The following is a 19,793-nucleotide window of genomic DNA, read 5'->3' on the forward strand; positions in this document are numbered from 1 at the left end:
GCCACCCAGGCGCCCCAATTCCATAATTTTAAAGAATGAGCTTCTACTACTATTTTTTTATTTATCTACTTTAAATATTATCTACTGAATAATCAGTAAAACATATTTGAATTAGCTTATTTACACTGCTCTACACTTCACTTCTCCCCATTTTTTCTTCTTTTTTTTCTCTTCTTTTTTCTTCTTTCTTTCCATTTTCTTATTTTTGATAGTTACTTTTTTGCTTTCTCTGTTAACTTTTGCACCTATAAAATATCTAAGTTTTTTTTCTTTTGTTTCAACTTTAGTCATTAACTGCTATTCCCCTTTACATAAGATGAAGATTTTAGCAGTCCCATTCTTTTCTCCCACTCTCCTCCACACCTTCTTCCCCAAGTCAAGTATATCTTTACTTTTACATTATTGAGGTCAATGATTGTATCAACTTGCAATTCTGATGGAGCCCTCATGTTTTGTCTATAGGTTAATTCTAAAACTCAAAACTATAAATAATATCTATGTTACTGTGACATTGTAAATAATCATTCATTGTAGAACAAAGTAATGTGCTAGGATTACTGTTCTTCTCAATGGGTAAAATGTAAAAACAAAGGCTCCCTTTGCTTATTCTCCATCAGTTACTCAAAAAGCAATGCTATATGTTAGTCTGCCTCACACTGAGAATTTGACTGTCCTGTACACTTTTGTATTTTTTCCTGAATATTCTAGTTGGCTTTCTTTTTTTTTCTTGTAGAGAATGATAATAATAGCAAACATCCATATAGTACTTATAGTATTTCTATAGTATATAAATGCATATATATGTGTATATATATGTATGTGTGTATATGTGTGTGTGTGTGTGTATAATTTATATCTCCAACAACTCAATGAAGTAAGTACTATTTTTATTCCTATTTTATAGATGAGAAAGAAAGAGGCACAAAGAAGATAAGTAATTTGGCTGAGATCAAATTATAAAGAACAGAGCTAGGAAGAACCTAACAGTCTGATACATGCTCTTTACCTCTAAGATATGCAGCCTCTGAAAAAGAAACATGTAACTTTCTCATTATACGTGGATACAGTCAAGCTTCCTTATTTGTTCTCTCTATTGAGTAGAATCCATTCCAATCTTCTTGGAGGAATTATTCGTTGGAGCTCAGTGACTTTTTGTTGTAAATTTGATCCATTATTCTTAAGCCTGCTCTGGAGTTGTCACTGGGTCATTCCATTCCTGGTTTAGTTGCCAGATTCTAGTACTCCATGTCTTATTCCTTCTTGGATTTCATCTTTATTTTCCTAGAATATTTCTTCAAGAAACTTCCCTAGAAATGTCATTTACTTATTTTTCCCATGTATATGAATGATAGTTTAGCTGAGTCGAATTATATGTTTAAAATCATTTTTTTTCCTAAACTTTGATGACATTGCTCCACTGTTCTATGTCATTCAATGGTGCTAATGAAAAGGTTTCAGTCTTTTGTAAGTCATCTTATTTTTTTTCTGTAATCTTCTAGAATCTTCTCTTTATTAATGTTGTTTTGGAATGTTCTAAGGATATGTCTGAGTGTGGTAATTTTACTTCAATTCATTCTGTTCAGTGTTCTATAAACTCCACCGTAAATTCAAATGTCTTTCTTTAGGTCTCAAAAATATCTTTCTGTCATTTCTTTTCCAGTTTCCTTTCCACTATTTTCTCTGTTCTCTAATGGTCAGATGATAGATTTCTTTGACTGATCCTCTATATTGCTATTCTCTATTTTTTTTTTCTTATCTCTGAAAATTTGCCCTTTATTCTGATCTTTTTACTTCATTTTGGTTCGGTAATGACATTTTAAATTTCTTTCTTGTTCTTCGTTGTTGTTTTTTTCTTTTCATAGTCTCCCATTATATTTGTTCTCAATGTTTTCTGAGGATATTAGAGTTCATTTTCTTAAATTATTTTCTATTTCTTGAATTATCATCTCTTTTCTGTTGTTAGTGTTCCTTTTGTTTATCATGATGGGTATTTCTGAAATTACTGATTTTTATTATATATGATAAATCTTCATTTATTCATATTTAAGACTGAAGATACGGGTTAATCTTCTTATGAAACTGCTATTAATTCTATAAATAAGTATTTCTTTAGAATTGAGAACCAACTCTTCTGTGTATACACCAGAATTCTCAACCAGCTAGCTTTACTTTAGCATAGAAGGGCAGAGAGCAGGTAGCTTGACTGGTAGTCTGTACTTCAGATGCTAAAATGTAGAGAGTTTCATCCTGGAAACCAAACTCATTTTAGCAGTAAGTTCAGTAGCAGAAGAGCACTTATTTTATCCTGGAATTAATTACATACAATTTCCTGTAACTTTGTATGTGGACTAGGGTAAGTGGGAAATGGGGGAAATGACAACTGGTTCAGAAATTCCACAGAATTTCCGTTAACCTGCCTCTTTACAACTTTTATTTTCATTCTCACCCTAAATATCTGCCAATTCTAAGCCTGGAGTTTCATCGGAAAACAATTTTAATACCAAAAGATTCAAATGCAATTGATAAATTCAATAACCATCATTGATAAGACTACAGAAAATACTTGCTTAATATGATAAAGAATATCAACATAATTTTAAAAATTATACCTATATAAAACCAATAACCAATTTCATAATTAATGATAATACATTAGTCTATGGCATGGCAAGAGTGACACTTGTCACCATTATTATTTACAAATAATATTGTATTGTTTCAATGCAAGTACTGAGCAATGCAACTGGAAAAGATAATGGAAGTAGTAAAAGCTCTGGAGAATTCTGAGGATATATTGCTGAGTAAGTCCCTATTATACCATCCTGTCTCAGACAATGACTATAAACTCTAGACAAGATACTCACAAGACACACACACACACGTATGCCTGCATGCACAAGTCACCTGAAGACCCTAAAGAGTAAACAAAAGAAGGTGACAAAGAAAAAGCGTAGACACTTGTAATAACTGACTTGCCTGGAGCAAAGTTGCTATTTTTTTTTGTGATATATCATTTTTTTTATTTTATTTTTTATAAACATATAATATTTTAATCCCCAGGGGTTACAGGTCTGTGAATCGCCAGGTTTACACACTCACAGCACTCACCATTGCACATACCCTCCCCAATGTCCATAATCCCAACCCCCCTCCCAACACCCTCCCCCATCAACCCTCAGTTTGTTTTGTGAGATTAGAGTCACTTATGGTTTGTCTCCCTCCCCAATTCCATCTTGTTTCATTTACTCTTCTCCTACCCCCTTAACCCCCCATGTTGCATCCTCCTTTCCCTCATATCAGGGAGATCATATGATAGTTGTCTTTCTCCGATTGACTTATTTCGCTAAGCATGATACCCTCTAGTTCCATCCCGTGGTCGCAAATGGCAAGATTTCATTTCTTTTGATGGCTGGCATAGTATTCCATTGTGTATATATGCCACATCTTCTTTATCCATTCGTCTGTTGATGGACGTCTAGTATCCTTTCCATAGTTTGGCTATTGTAGACATTACTGCTATAAACATTCGGGTGCACGTGCCCCTTCGGATCACTACGTTTGTATCTTTAGGGTAAATACCCAGCAGTGCAATTGCTGGGTCATAGGGTAGTTCTGTTTTCAACATTTTGAGGAACCTCCATGCTGTTTTCCAGAGTGGTTGCACCAGCTTGCATTTCTCTACACCAACAACAAGACAGAAGAAGAGAAATTAAGGAGTCAATCCCATTTACAATTGCACCAAAACTATAAGATACCTAGGAATAAACCTAACCAAAGAGACTAAGAATCTATATTCAGAAAACTATAAAGTACTCATGAAAGAAATTGAGGAGAGACACAAAGAAATGGAAAAATGTTCCATGCTCCTGGATTGGAAGAATAAATATTGTGAAAATGTCTATGCTACCTAAAGCAATCTACACCTTTAATGCAATTCCTATCAAAGTACCATCTATTTTTTTCAAAGAAATGGAACAAATAATCCTAAAATTATATGGAACCAGAAAAGACCTTGAATAGCCAAAGGAATATTGAAAAAGAAAGCCAAAGTTGGTGGCATCACAATTCCGGACTTCAAGGTCTATTACAAAGCTGTCATCATCAAGACAGCATGGTACTGGCACAAAAACAGACACATAGATCAATGGAACAGAATAGAGAGCCCAGAAATAGACCCTCAACTCTATGGTCACTAATCTTCGACAAAGCAGGAAAGAATGTCCAATGGGACGAAAGACAGCCTCTTCATAAATGGTGTTGGGAAAATTGGACAGCCACATGCAGAAAAATGAATTGGATCATTCCTTACACCACACACGAAAATAGACTCAAAATGGATGAAGGACCTCAATGGTGAGAAAGGAATCCATCAAAATCCTTGAGGAGAACACAGGCAGCAACCTCTTTGACCTCAGCCGCAGCCAACATCTTCCTAGGAACATCGCCAAAGGCAAGGGAAGCAAGGGGCAAAAATGAACTATGGGATTTTATCAGATCAAAAGCTTTTGCACAGCAAAGGAAACAGTTAACAAACCAAGTTGCTATTTTATGGCTTTTAGCTTGAAGGGTGGATGAAATTAGCACTGCATGGGGCATCTAAAACTCCAATGGAAAACTTATGTAATTTTCTGGCCAGAAGAACTAGAGAGCAATGTTCAGGACAACTGAAGCTTTTACTCAGCCATCAGAAAGGATGAATACCCAACTTTTGCATCAATATGGATGGGACTGGAGGAGATTATGCTGAGTGAAATAAGTCAAGCAGAGAAAGTCAATTACCATATGGTTTCACTTACTTGTGGAACATAAGAAATGACATGGAGGACATTAGGAGAAGCAAAGGAAAAGTGAATTGGGGAAACTGTATGGGGGAGAACGAACCATGAGAAACTGTGGACTCCGAGAAGCAAACTGAAGGTTTTAGAGTGAAGGGTCGTGGGGGAATGGGTGAGTCTGGTGATGGGTATTAAGGAGGGCTCATATTGCATGGAGCACTGGGTATTGTACATAACAAAGAAACTTGGACCACTGCATCAAAAACTAATATGTATTTTATGGTGACTTACACAATATAAAAAATAAAAATAAAAAAATAAGAAAAGAAAAAAAAGTGAAGGGGGACTAATAGAAGGGAGCCAAAGATGGTAGGTAGCCCCTATCCAAGTCTCTCACTGACCCCTGAACCATGCATGTTTAGGGAGATTGCAGGCAACCCAGCTAAGGATATAAAAACTGAACTGAAATCTGAGCTGCTGCTCCAAAGACAGAAGGCATTTTGAACCTGACCAAGTTAATTGTTAAAATAAAAACATCAATAATCTTTGTAGGGATAGAGTAGATCACCAAAAATCTCCCTCTATATTAGACATCTAATAGTATCTCTGAGACACTAACCTAGGAAAGACTAGATCACTTGTTCCTGTTTTTCCCTTTTACTCAGAAGTATTCTGCTGCATCTACTCTATGTATGAGTAAAGTTTCTGTTTAAACTAAGAAGGCTTTTTTGGCTCAGTATTTGAACTTCACACTTTCCTTGTATTTGGAGAAATAAATTTTATATGTGAATATAATGGAGACAAAGAAAATGAAAGTTAGCAAAAAGTGTGAACATAGTCCAATTTTTTAATTTCTGTGGATTTGTTTCCTCCTCTATCAAGAGTTATTAACATTCATATCATAGGGGTGTTTTTGAGGATTAAGTGAACATTATATTTGGAAGTATTTAAAGAACCAAACAGCTGTTAGTTTTCATAATTAGATATGCCAAATGTGAATAATTAAATTTAAATTATTTATCAATATACCTGGAAAGGAATAATTTCTAAGGTAGTTTTCTATTTTCCCTGATGTTTAGGTGAAGAATGCTAACCCTTTGTGTGACTTATATCCACAGAATGCACAACCATGTAGAAGAACACTGGGTCCTACAGTCATTTCTCCTGTACCCAGGATTCAATCCAATGCTTACAAGAAGGAAAAAGACTCTACTTTATTTGCAGGTATATATTTTGCATCTTTATATAGAAATAGCTAAAAATTAACTGCATCTAACTTTAAGATATAAGTATTAAGAAAATTTTTAACCAAAGAATATCAGTATCTGATCGTATCACCACATTATTTCTCTACTTAATAACATCTGAATGATCTATATTACAAAATGGTAAAATCAAGATTCCTTAGTATGGTATATAAGATTTTTCCAGACTTCTATTCTGTCTCTTTATCCTCACCGATTCCAGTCATGATCTGTTCCAAATACTGTGTAATTTGATCCATTCTGGTCTCTATGCTCAGAACGTATTTCTCCACCTGTTAAATTCTTTTTTAAAATTTTAATTTAATTTAATTTAATTCAATTTAATTTTATAATTTTTTATTAACATATAATGTATTATTCGCCCCAGGGGTACAGGTCTGTGAATCACCAGGTTTACACACTTCACAGCACTCCCCATAGCACATACCTTCCCCAATGTCCATAACCCCACCACCCTCTCCCTACTCCCCTCCCCCGAAAACCCTCAGTTTGTTTTGTAAGATTAAGAGTCTCTTATGGTTTGTCTCCCTCCCGATGCCATCTTGTTTTATTTATACTTTCCCTATCTCCCAAACCCCCCATGTTGCCTCTCAACTTCCTCATATCAGGGAGATCATATGATAATTGTCTTTCTCTGATTGACTTATTTCACTGAGCATAATACCCTCTAGTTCCATCCACGTCATTGCAAATGGCAAGATTTCATTTCTTTTGACGGCTGCATAGTATTCCATTGTATATATATATACCACCTCTTCTTTATCCATTCATCTGTTGATGGACATCTAGCTTCTTTCCATGGTTTGGCTGTTGTGGACATTGCTGCTATAAACATTTGGGTGCACGTACCCCTTCAGATCACTACATTTGTATCTTTAGGGTAAATACCCAGTAGTGCAATTGCTGGGTCATAGGGGACCTCTATTTTCAACTTTTTGAGGAACCTCCATGCTGTTTTCCAGAGTGGTTGCACCGGCTTACATTCCCACTAACAGTGTAGGAGGGTTCCCCTTTCTCCTCATCCTTACCAGCATCTGCCATTTCCTGACTTGTTAATTTTAGCCATTCTGACTGGTGTGAGGTGGTATCTCATTGTGGTTTTGATTTGTATTTCCCTGATGCCAAGTGATGTGGAGCACTTTTTCATGTGTCTGTTGGCCATCTGGATGTCTTCTTTGCAGAAATGTCTGTTCATGTCCTCTGCCCATTTCATGATTGGTTATTTGTTCTTTGGGTGTTGAGTTTGCTAAGTTCTTTATAGATTGGATACTAGCCCTTTATCTGATATGTTGTTTGCAAATATCTTCTCCCATTCTGTCAGTGTCTTTTGGCTGTGCAAAGCTTTTGATCTTGATGAAGTCCCATAGTTCATTTTTGCCCTTGCTTCCCTTGCCTTTGGCAATGTTTCTAGGAAGAAGTTGCTGCGGCTGAGGTCGAAGAGGTTACTACCTGTGTTCTCCTCAAGGATTTTGATGGATTCCTTTCTCACATTGAGGTCCTTCATCCATTTTGAGTCTATTTTGTGTGTGGTGTAAGGAAATGGTCCAGTTTCATTCTTCTGCATGTGGCTGTCCAATTTTCCCAACACCATTTGTTGAAGAGACTGTCTTTTTTCCATTGGACATTCTTTCCTGCTTTGTCAAAGATTAGTTGACCATAGAGTTGAGGGTCTATTTCTGGGCTCTCTATTCTGTTCCATTGATCTGTGTTGTGCCAGTACCATGCTGTCTTGATGATGACAGCTTTGTAATAGACCTTGAAGTCCGGAATTGTGATGCCACCAACTTTGGCTTTCTTTTTCAATATTCCTTGGCTATTCAAGGTCTTTTCTGGTTCCATATAAATTTTAGGATTATTTGTTCCATTTCTTTGAAAAAAATGGATGGGATTTTGATAGGGATTTCATTAAACGTGTAGATTGCTTTAGGTAGCATAGACATTTTCACAATATTTGTTCTTCCAATCCATGAGCTTGGAACATTTTTCCATTTCTTTGTGTCTTCCTCAATTTCTTTCATGAGTACTTTATAGTTTTCTGAGTATAGATTCTTTGCCTCTTTGGTTAGGTTCATTCCTAGGTATCTTATAGTTTTGGGTGCAATTGTAAATGGGATTGACTCCTTAATTTCTCTTTCTTCTGTCCTGTTGTTGGTGTAAAGAAATGCAACTGATTTCTGTGCATTGATTTTATATCCTGACACTTTACTGAATTCCTGTACAAGTTTTAGTAGATTTGGAGTGGAGTCTTTTGGGTTTTCCACATACAGTATCAAATCATCTGCAAAGAATGATAGTTTGACTTCTTCTTTGCTGATTTGGATGCCTTTAATTTCTTTTTGTTGTCTGATTGCTGAGCCTACGACTTCTAGTACTATGTTGAACAGCAGTGGTGATAATCCACATCCCTGCTGTGTTCCTGACCTTAGCGGAAAAGCTCTGTTTTTCTCCATTGAGAATGATATTTGCATCCACCTGATAGATTCTTATTCATCTTTAATATTTGGGACACTTACATCTGTAATTAAAAGAAATTCTGATTATATGGCTCAAACAACAAAGATATTTATTTATTTATTGTTTTAAAGATTTTATTTATTTATTTAACAGAGAGAGAGGGAGAGAGAGAACAAGCAGAGGGAGTGGGAGAGGGAGAAGGAGATTCCCTGCTAAGTAGGGAGTCTGATGTAGGACTGGATCCCCGGACCCTGTGATCATGACCTAAGGCAGACACCTGAGCCACCCAGGCATCCCAAAGATATTTATAATCTCAAATAATAAGCAGTCTATCAGTAAGGCAGCTCCAGGCTTGGTTAAGTCAGGAGCTTGATGATATATATCCATTCCTTCCATCTTTCCTCAAGTTTCTTAAAGCGTAGCCTGTCCTCCAGACCTACTGTATGGTATGGTGCCTACTATTCAAGTTAATTTGTATGGGTAACAACATCCACTGAAAAAGAGAAAAGCTTTTTGGTCTCTTTGTAAAATGAGGAAAATGCTCCTCAAAGCACTCTATCAGACCTCCCCAGGTGTCTCCTTGGCTAGAATAGCTTAATGCACCCATATCTAAACCAATAAATCATTATCAGCTTAGGTAAGGTTTTCCAACCTTTAACATGGTCCATATAAGATATATAATAATATATAGAGTCATATATTAATAATAAATAATATATAAATATTATTTTATATAATAAATAATATATAATTTTCATATATTATATATAATACAAATAATAAGATTCAGCTTCATGGTATCCTAATTGTCTTTTTCTCTGTTAGCTGGACTTGATTGTAGTACTTTAGTGTTTTGTGGAGTTATGACTAAGGACACACCTAATACATTGTATTCTATTCTATTTAATTTTTTAAAATATTGGTCAAAGATGCTAAATTAATTTAGTACCTAAACTGATAGGTTATAGCTCACATTTTGAAAAGCACAGGCTGAAATCATTTAAAGTTTCACTTCCTTGAGTTAGGAAGGAGCCCAGCCTCCCGTGAAAGACACTAAAGACATGGTTGTTTGGAGAAAGGTGAATAGAATCAGAGTTCTATTAGCATAAAAGGGGGAAAGGGGACTGTTGAGTAAGCAACCCTCTTTTTACCACATTATTCCTATCTGCAGTGTTTCCTAATAGCGGGCTGTTCTACTCATTCAGCAAAGCAAATTTCCCTTTATAAAATTTGTTGAGTCTCTCTACTGAAGAAGCATTATAGTTCTTTTACCAAAGTCCCAAATTAAGACATCTGGGAAATTTGGCAACATAAATACAAATTTATCCTGGCCTAAGTGAATAACAAAAAGAAGAAAAATTCATTAAATTGAAACTAAGACATTTTTAACCTAAACTCAAAGAAAATCTGCTACATATGACAAAATGAAGTAGTTTGAAAGAAGATTCCAGAAGTTGATTCACAATTCCATTTCCTAAAAGAAAGGAAGAGTATTTAAAAAGCCGGTAGAAGATATTCTGAAAATACTTCTATTAATCCCACCAGCACACATGCTCAAAGGAAAGGGGCTTGTTATTAATGATGGGTCACAGAAAGATGGAAAAATCTCCCCTTAGGTCTCACTTCCCTCTTTGCAAATAGTCTAAATCTGTATTAGCAGTGTTTTGAGAGAAATGTAATGATCATACCTAGCCCTTTCTTTCTTTGGATTCCTAGTATTGCTTTGAATGTACTCAGAAGGAGAACCTCCTAACTTAGATAAGCAAGGTCTTGAAAGGAGGGTTGACAACAGAAGAGATAAGATACAATTTCCTAGGAATCATCTTTGCAAGTATGAGTAATAGCCACAAGGATAAATGAGTAAAGAAAAAACATATGACCCCATAAAACAGCCCAAGAGCTATGAGGCCTTTCTTTGACTAAATGCCTCCTCAAACTGAATTGCTTACTCCAAGACAGAGGTGAAGAACTCTAACCCATGTGGCACTTCACACATAGATGGACAGAGTATCCACCACCATCACCACCAAATCAGAGTCATGAAGAGGTTTCACAGAACATACAGTTCACAGAAACAAATTTCCCCATAATGATTCAGGGCTCCAGCTCCCTTGCCAGCTTTCTTAAGCAGCTGAATGCCTGAACTCATAACATAAGGTAACACCAGGATTTGCCTATTAATTTCTAAGGTGAGAATTTAACAGTATCCAGATAAACAAGGAGAGTGCCCCAAAATTTCCCTCTATTATTTTTGGACTAGTACCAAACCTGGTTTTAAGTGTCCTGATTCAAAAGTGAGTAGATGGAAAACAAGAACATGGGATTCTTAAAATATCCTGTAGCAAATTAAGGAGATAATTTAAAAGAGAGCTAATGGTCACATTCTGACGGAAATTGTACCCCATGACACAGGAGGAAATTTAGAGAATACTTGTTTTATATGCTCAAGAGATTAAAGAATGTGAGGATTCTGTGAAACAAGATTCGAAGATATAAAAGATAATTGCCAAAAATGAAATGGTGCTGTCAGAGCTAAAAATATTTTTAAGGTAATTCACAACCTAAAATTATGTTAAAAGAGTGAAGAGTAGAATAAACATTGGAGTAAACCAAATCAAAGATCTGAAGGACAGGTTTAGGAAAATCACATAGAATGCAATGTGAAGGGACAGAATTATGACTGGATTAGAAAAGATAGTATACTGAGGGAACAAAACAGGTATCCAAACCTGAAATAACCAGTGTGTTTGAAAGAGAAAACAGAACAAAGGGAATAAGTTTGCTGAAAAAGAGCATAGGAAAACTATCTTGAAATAATGGAAGTTCTCAATATCTTGATTTTGTTGATGCTTACATGACTATATTTGTCAGAATTCATCAAAATATACATGTAAATTGTATGCATAAAATATACATTTAATTGTATGCAAATTACACTTCCATAAGTTAGGTTAAAAAAGAAAGCAAGAGACTAACACTGCCAAAGTCTAAAACACCAAAAATAAGATAATCTAGGGGTGCCTGGGTGGCTCAGTCGGTTAAGTGTCCAACTCTTGGTTTTGCCTCAGATCATGATCTCGGGGTCATAGGATCCAGCCCTGTGTAGGACTCTGCACTCAGCACAGACTCTGCTTGACGTTCTCTCTCTCTCCTTCTGCCAGTGCCCCACCTCCCCGCTTGCACTCTTGTGCACTCTCTTTCTCTAAATAAATCTTTTTTTTTTTAAAGATTTTATTTATTTATTTGACAGAGATCACAAGTAGGCAGAGAGGCAGGCAGAGAGAGAGGAAGGGAAGCAGGTTCCCCACTGAGCAGAGAGCCCGATGTGGGGCTCGATCCCAGGACCCTGAGATCATGACCTGAGCCGAAGGCAGAGGCTTAACCCACTGAGCCAACCAGGCACCCCTCTAAATAAAATCTCTAACAAATAATCTACTATATCTAAAATGATCTGGAGATTATTAAATAATAATCTAAAACAACCTGGGAAAAGAGTTGTATAAATGCAATAAATATTAATGCTTCATTTAAAATACAAAATAGGGTTAGTTTTAAAGTCAATGATAGTTAAACATATAACATAATTTATCAAATTCTGTGCTTCTCTCTGTGCATTCTTAGTGAATTCCTTGGTGTTTTCTTCCAGCCCATTAATTCTCACTTTTGTTATGTAATCTAGAGTTATATTATTTATTTTCAAGATTTCCAAGTTTTTTTTATATTGAATTTTTCCTTCTTCAGCCTGTTTTCATCTCACAATATCTTGTTTTTTTAATCTGAATATTTTTCATTCATATTTTTAAAGTTCCTAAACATACCACATTTTGTCAAATCTAAGATGTCAACAATTGACACTGTCGAACTATGACATGATGCTAATATATACCTTAGAACTTTAAAGTTGTTTTTAGATTCTTCTATTTAATTTTATTACAGAATTTATCTTCTACTTGTTAACTTTGTTGACTTTCTTAGCTTTATTATTTTCCATGTGTTTTAAAATTTTAGAAGTTTCTCTCTTTGCTTCCAATTACTCACTTCACCTTACTCCTTCCTTTCAGAGCTTTTGCAGTTGCTGCTACTCAGACTTTATGGCCCTCGGGCTGACCCAGATTTTAGAGTTGTGAATGGAACTCCCCTGCCAGGGAAATACTGGGGATATGGCAGATCCAGTTATTATGCACTGAAGTGGTTTAACTTAGTTCCTGGTTACTGAGTTGGCCCTGGGAAGAAGTGATTTTTCACAAGCCAGGGAACCTCAACCCAGCCCCTTATTTCTATCAGTGGACCTGTCTCTCCTACTTGCCCTTCCCATTTCTGTAAATGGTTTTAGCTGAGGCTAAACCTAGGAATCATTCTTGATTTCTCTATTTTCCATATCCATCCATGAGTCAGTATAGTTGGATCAACCTCCAAAATATAACATGAAGCTGGCCATTACCCAGATTCCCTCTGCTACAGTCCTTGTCTAATCCACCAACATGTCTCATCTAGACCACAGCAATAGCCTTCTAACTGGTCACTCCGTTGCTACTATTGCTATCCACATTCCTCCATGCCTCCAGACTGTCCATCTCAGAGCAGGCAGAATGATGTTCCTAAAGCATAAATCAAACTTCTTTCTTACTCTGCTTAAAACCCTCTAAATGATCTCTGTTATAACCAGATTAATGTCCTAAGTTTTCTTTATGGCTTATGTGCCTCTATATGATTTGGCAACTGCTACCTCTCATCTCATCTTTCTCCACTCTCCCCCTCATTCACTACACTCCAGCAATATTGGCCTTTCAGTTCCTTCACCATTCCCAACTGATTTCACGCTGCGATCTTCATGCTTGCTGTTTCCTCTGCCTAGTAGTCTGTTTTCCCAAAGCTTCACCTGTTGCCTCTTTTCTCAGACTTGAACTCAAATATCTCCTCCTAAGAGAGGCCTCTATAGCCACCATAGGTGAGGTGCCATGTTTATTTATTTTCATAATACTTACAATTGGTTGGAATTATTTTATGTATTTATTTGTTGGTTTATTTGCTTGTTTGTTGACTTGTGTTGGAATAGGGCTTCTGTGGTAACCTGTTATACTGAAATATTGATCCTTCAGCCTTCAAGATTGCTGTGTTGGCCTTATGTCAGTCTGGCCACAAAGTGTACTCAAGTGTTTATCCCAGTGTACTGTATAAAGAATATTAATTAAAATGTTTGCCATGGGGGCACCTGGGTGGCTCAGACAGTTGAGCATCTGACTTCAGCTCAGGTCAGGATCTTGAGGTCCTGGGATTGAGTCCCATATCAAGTAGGGCTCCCTGCTCAGTAGGGAGTCTGCTTCTCCCTCTTTATCCCTCTCCTTCTTTTCTGGCCTCTGCACACACACACACTCTCTCTCCATCTCAAATAAATAAATAAAATCTTTAAATAAAAATTAAAAAATTAAATGTTTGCCATGCTGCGGAAAATGTTGGGAAACACTGAACTAGAATACAAACTACTCGAGGACAAGAGAAAAGTTGAATTTACTGCTAATAGCATATATGTCTGGGAACACTTCTAAGAAACTAGAGAAATGCTAGAGTGTCTGCTAAGCATATTTGGAAGAGTTCAACCCTGGACATCTCCTTCATGCCAGATGGCAAGATCTGCTTGACCTCTGCTAATTAACCTCCCTCTTTGCCAATAGTGTTTAACCATCTGAGGCTTCCTACTGGCTAATAATGACTTTGCATCTTGGAAAGATTTAAAAATTTGGGAATGTCTTTCTTCCACAAAAATCTCTAAGGCCAGTTTTATGTTTGATTTGTCTAAGCCAAACATTAGATCCTGGACCTCAGTCTTTTCCAGTTCTGTCTGGTTCACTTAAGTTCTTACTTAAAAAAAAAAAAAAAAAAAAAGGTTCTTACTGAGTAGCTACTGCAGATCAAACCCTATACCAAGTCCTTTCCAATATTATTTTACATTGTAAAATATTTTATACAAGATATTTTCTAAATGCCATGATATGTATGTGTCTTTTATGAAAATCTTTTATAATTTCAGCTCAAACTGAAAAAAATCCTAGGGAATCATTTGATCTGGCTGGTCACTCAGAAGATTATGTCAGTAAAAGGTAATTTATTTTAACATTTTTATATTTTATTGTGTTCAATGATGTTTCTTATAGGAAGAGTTCTGCCTTTTCTTTTTTAGTAGACCAGAATGCATTTATTCAGGCACAGTATTAAGATTTAGGCCTACACTGCAAGCCAGCGACTGGTCTAAGAGTGCTCTATTAGTCAGCAGCACATTCATACCTTGAACTTACACTCTATCCATTTCAAGTTCACAGGCAAATGGAAAGAGGAACATGCAAAAATGAAAGGAGAGAATACAACTGTGTTTTTCTAGTAGAGACAAGTTTAAATACACTACAATATGGATGTAAGAAAAGTAGCTTTGTAGTCTTGTATAAAGTACTGATCTTTCTCATTAGATCCTCAGAGTAAAATCTTGTTAACCTTGCATGTTTTACACTTTGGAGCAATAATGTACAGCCTCTCTAAATTTATCTCAGTCCTTCCGTTTCTTTCTAAGATGGTATCTAAGTATATGAACAAGATGTTCACTGGACTTTGTGACATTGAGGAAAAGGTACTTGAGTCAGTATCTTGGTTAATGCCCTTGTATTGCTGGTCTCATTTCGAGGTGTTCTGTGGTTGCTGACATCTGTGGTTCATGAATATATGGTCTGTTCTCTCTGAACTTGGATTGGGTCCACTCTCAACGCTCATTAGTGTGGTAGAACCCTCTAAGCCTCCCATCATGACCTTCGTCTTCCCCTAGACTATCCATACCTCACTCATGCCAGGCCTTTGACATAGGCTTCCTCACCCCTCAAATGGCAACCACCTTGGTAAGCCAGTGTCCATGTCCTATGTGAACCAAAGGAAATCTGTAATGAAAACTCTTATCTTCTTTCTGCCTATAATCATACCATACCATTGCATTCTGTTAACAAAGCTGGGGCCATCCTTTGTTGTCAGGAAGCTGCCTTGCAAAGCACTTTTTCCCCGAATCTCAACAAAGGACATGGCAAATATCTCTCTACTTTCGTATAATACTCACTCTACACAATATACCTCCTCCACACTCAAAAATCAAAGAAGCATATATATATTTCTGTATTGCTTCCACCCCTGCTTTTACTATTTCCCTCCTACAAGGCTGGAAGGAATTGTCTTATCATGTTGAAAGTGTATGGCTGAGGATTTGGGGTAAATGCTGGCAGTGACCCTGAGGGACCAGGGAGACAAGAACTGACAAACTGAAATCAACTCTATCATTATGTATGCTGAAATTGTGTTCATTTTCAGAAGAAAATCTGCCCCACAGATGGATGATTTTAGCACAGAAGAGAACAAAACCATCAAAAATCATCAATTAAGTGAATACTGTTCTGTAAGAAAGAAAAGCTTGCTTCCCTTGTGCTTTGAGGATGAGTTGAAAAAGCCAAATGCCAAGATAATCAACACTAGTCCACCAAAGACAGTAACTTCTCATGTGGTAATAATATCTACTATTGTTCAGTAAATATGTGTATAATTACTACTTGTAGGAATCTTAAATTCTAGTGACTGGAATCTTTGATAAATCCTTTTAACTTTTGAGTTTCTCATTGCAAAGTAACAATACTTAGATTCTTTTTTTTTTAAAGATTTTTATTTATTTATTTGACAGAGAGAGATCACAAGCAGTCAGAGAGGCAGGCAGAGAGAGAGGAGGAAGCAGGCTCCCTGCCGAGCAGAGAGCCCGATGCGGGGCTCGATCCCAGGACCCTGAGACCATGACCTGAGCCGAAGGCAGCGGCTTAACCCACTGAGCCACCCAGGCGCCCCAATACTTAGATTCTTAATGCTCTTTTTAGAACTGCCACCCCAAATGTGGGAATTCCTTTGCATCAACTATAAGTTTTGTGTTTTTCTTTATGAAGAAGGCTTTATCAATTTGTTTGATTATAAAAGAAAAATGGTATTTTCAAAGTAACTACATTATATTTCACTTTTCTAACAGTCTATTTTAGCTATTTGAACCAGAAAATACATGCATTGAAGGATATTTGATAGCTCACAGACTCTTTAGGAAGGCTGGAGAGAGAATCTGGCTTGAAAGCTATACAGTCAGGAGTCACCCAGCTACAACCCCAGACTGCTCCACTGGGACCCATGCTTTTGTTATGGAATTAACGACTTTGATTCTGGGCAGGAGATACTATTTCTAAGATCTTTGCCACCCTTGCTCTTCAAAGCAGATATATCTGCTACCATTCTCACTAGAGTGGTTTTCACAATAGCCAACTTTTTCCCAGTGCTTGCTTTCTCTGAACTGAAGACTACCTCAGGTGTATCTGATTGGCAGAGTCTAAGTCACATGCCTATGCCCCAAACTCAAGGGAAGCTAATAAAGCTAGTTTCTGCCTCTGTGTAAGAGTACATAGATTTGTAACGAAGAAAATTTCCAGAGGCGTTGGACAGACCAAAAAAATGACAAATCTCTACTACCGAGGTTAAATAGGTGACATTGACATCCCAGTGGATTGCAAAACTAGATCTTTCATCATCCTTTTAGTAATTATAGACAACAATATATCTTTCTCACTAAGTATACTGATGTACAGTTAGATGATCCTGGTTTCTTACTTCATTAATTATATTTCTAAAGGAAAAGTAATAATCATTGACTTAAAGTTTGCAAAGTAAACACTGGTAATAGGAATATTTGACCAGCTTCTTTGGAGTTAATCTTTTTGCCTTATAATGGAAATATGGGAAAGAGTTGCTATCACTGTGAAAAAATAGTCTATTTTTTTAAGTCAGCCTATTACTCTGGCTATTTTATTCTACAAATATAGAGTGCTTTTATGTGATAAGGGTTGGAGTACTAGAATAAATATAATATTATAAAGATAATTTTTATATTCTTGGAATTATTAGGATATCCAGACTTTGTAATTTTGGTTATAATTAGTTATGTCCCTTAAGATCTTTGGCTCATTTTTTTGGTATGCTTCTTATTTCTGAACATGGGAACCTAAGAAATGCTAGAACAAAAAAAAAAAGAAAGAAAGAAAAGAAAAGAAATACCAGAATAATGTTTCATCCCACCAACTATCCTATTTTCCAGTGACAACATCTCACACATCTAAGAAATGTATTGATTTGTTCATATCTCACTTTATTTAAAAAAGATTGTAGGAGGCCAAAAGTTCAGATTTTACCCCTAACATCTCAACAGAATATTAAGAGAAGGAAGTATGTCGTATACAAGAACATCTTTTTTGTGTTTTTCAGTACCATTCTTGTTCATGTTTAAAAAATCTCTGTAATCATTTTTAGAATATTTTATTTTATTCATTTTATTCTCATGTTTAAAAATATATATAGCCTTCTTGTCGCACTAGCAAGACTAAGTACTCTTTTCTTTAATCCACAGGAACAAAATGACACAAATCCCATAATTTTCCATGAGACTGGATATGTACAAATGTTACTTTTGACGAAAAATAGGCTTCCTCTCCATCGTATGGAAAAAGAAAACATTTACCCATATAAGAGAGCAGATTTTGTTTTAGAAAGAAATTATGAAATCCTCAAATCTTTAATTAGTGATCAATTTATTATATCTTCCAAACCTAAAAGAATTATGCCTACAACATGGAAAAGAGATATACAAGCAATATCTTTTGAAGTGGGCCGTAGAGTTGTAGAGGGTAAACTAAGGAAGAAAACTAATAAGAAGACACTTGAAAACATATCCTGGAGTAAACTCTATAATTTCTCACAGACTTTTTCCAGCCTAACAAAAAAATTTGTTGGCTTCTTTGATAGAAGTGTTATTCAAGAAATGAGTGCTAGACATGGCAACTTTGAAAGAATGTTTTCTACAACAAAACCAAGGAGCAAATTCAGTGCCTCACCTGTCAAACATCGCTCAAAGCCTTTAAAAAATATACTCGAAGTCCATAAATTAAATAATGTAACACCAATGGATGATTTGTTAAACCAGTGAAATGAAAATTAGACACCTCAAAATATATTATATAGAGCAATATTTAAGTAACAAAAAGCAAATAATGAAGTTCCAAGATCATAGATGAAATGTTTACCAAAATAATCTTTGAATGGATGGTGTAAGAAAGCAAAACATTGACATTGGAACTACAAGCCAACAGTCTTCTGTTCAAGAAAAGCCAACATTTTTAGTAAATAAAAGGACAAAATTAGGAAATAATTATCAACAAGAGAAACTGAATTTTTATGATCTAAATTAGATTCCTCAATTGTCAGCATTTCTATGGTCAAGTCTCATTTGGGACCAAGAATGACACAGACTGTTTCTGGAAATTAGCTGTTTGAAGACAAATAAACATCAATAACCTTTCTTAATAATTGGGTATCAGATAAGACAAATGTACCATTAACTTGATGCATGTGGAATTAATTATATATCAGCATTTTGGATAATCATTGGAAAATAGTATTACATTAGCAATTCATGCAATTAAAAAAACAGTAAAATTTAAAATAGCTTTTTGTTAGTAGACACTGGAACTTCATTGCTATAGAATGCCTTTTCCAAGTATAACTTTGACTTTTTTCAGAACTGTTAAATAATTTAAAAAAATAACTTATCCTTAATAAGCTAAAAAAATTGATAGCAAGTCCTATAAAGAATTGAACATCATGTATATTATTATATTGCTATTTTACTGTTTCTCATTCACCCAAACAGTATAAAGGCAGAACTCAAGTTAGACACAAGTTGGATTTCAAAAGTTAATTTTTAATCCATTTATTTAAAAGATTTTTTAAAAATCTGAACTCTTAATATATGAGGAGAAGTAGTTTTAATTAGAAGCATTTATGTTAGGGGAAGCCTTTGGGGGTCTTTGGCAACTTTGGCAAAGGTGAGGACATAAATTTGTTCAAGTTCCTGTTTCCGCTTCAGATTTTCTTTACCGTGTGCCAAGGCTCCTCTTGCGCACCTCTTCCCAAGGAGGGTTAGGTTTTGGCTTAAAACAGAATCACCATAGGAGAACATGCGGATGGGGGAGGGGTCAGGGAAGAGGGCTGCAATTGGAAACTCTTAATGAGGGAAAAGCAAAGGTAGGGGCGCCTGGGTGGCTCAGTGGGTTGAGCCGCTGCCTTCGGCTCGGGTCATGATCTCAGAGTCCTGGGATCGAGCTCCGCATCGCGCTCTCTGCTCAGCAGGGAGCCTGCTTCCTCCTCTCTCTCTGCCTACCTCTCTGCCTGCTTGTGATCTCTCTGTCAAATA

At 36.0% G+C, this 19,793-nt stretch overlaps 1 protein-coding gene across 5 annotated transcripts in view; it reads left to right on the forward strand.

Moving 5' to 3' along the window:
• C4H1orf141 (chromosome 4 C1orf141 homolog) overlaps positions 1 to 19,549 on the forward strand; it is a 50,286-nt gene extending 30,737 nt beyond the window's left edge. For all 5 annotated transcript variants that reach the window (XM_047725366.1, XM_047725369.1, XM_047725370.1 and 2 more), the window contains 4 exons: positions 5,894 to 5,999; positions 14,523 to 14,592; positions 15,836 to 16,025; positions 17,952 to 19,549. In XM_047725366.1, coding sequence (XP_047581322.1) covers positions 5,894 to 5,999; positions 14,523 to 14,592; positions 15,836 to 16,025; positions 17,952 to 18,527 — 942 coding nt within the window. In that variant the 3' untranslated portion in view covers positions 18,528 to 19,549. The remainder of the gene's footprint in view (positions 1 to 5,893; positions 6,000 to 14,522; positions 14,593 to 15,835; positions 16,026 to 17,951) is intronic.
• Positions 19,550 to 19,793: the final 244 nt, after the last annotated feature.

The sequence above is a fragment of the Lutra lutra genome, chromosome 4, assembly GCF_902655055.1.
Source record: "Lutra lutra chromosome 4, mLutLut1.2, whole genome shotgun sequence".
Lineage (NCBI taxonomy): Eukaryota > Metazoa > Chordata > Mammalia > Carnivora > Mustelidae > Lutra > Lutra lutra.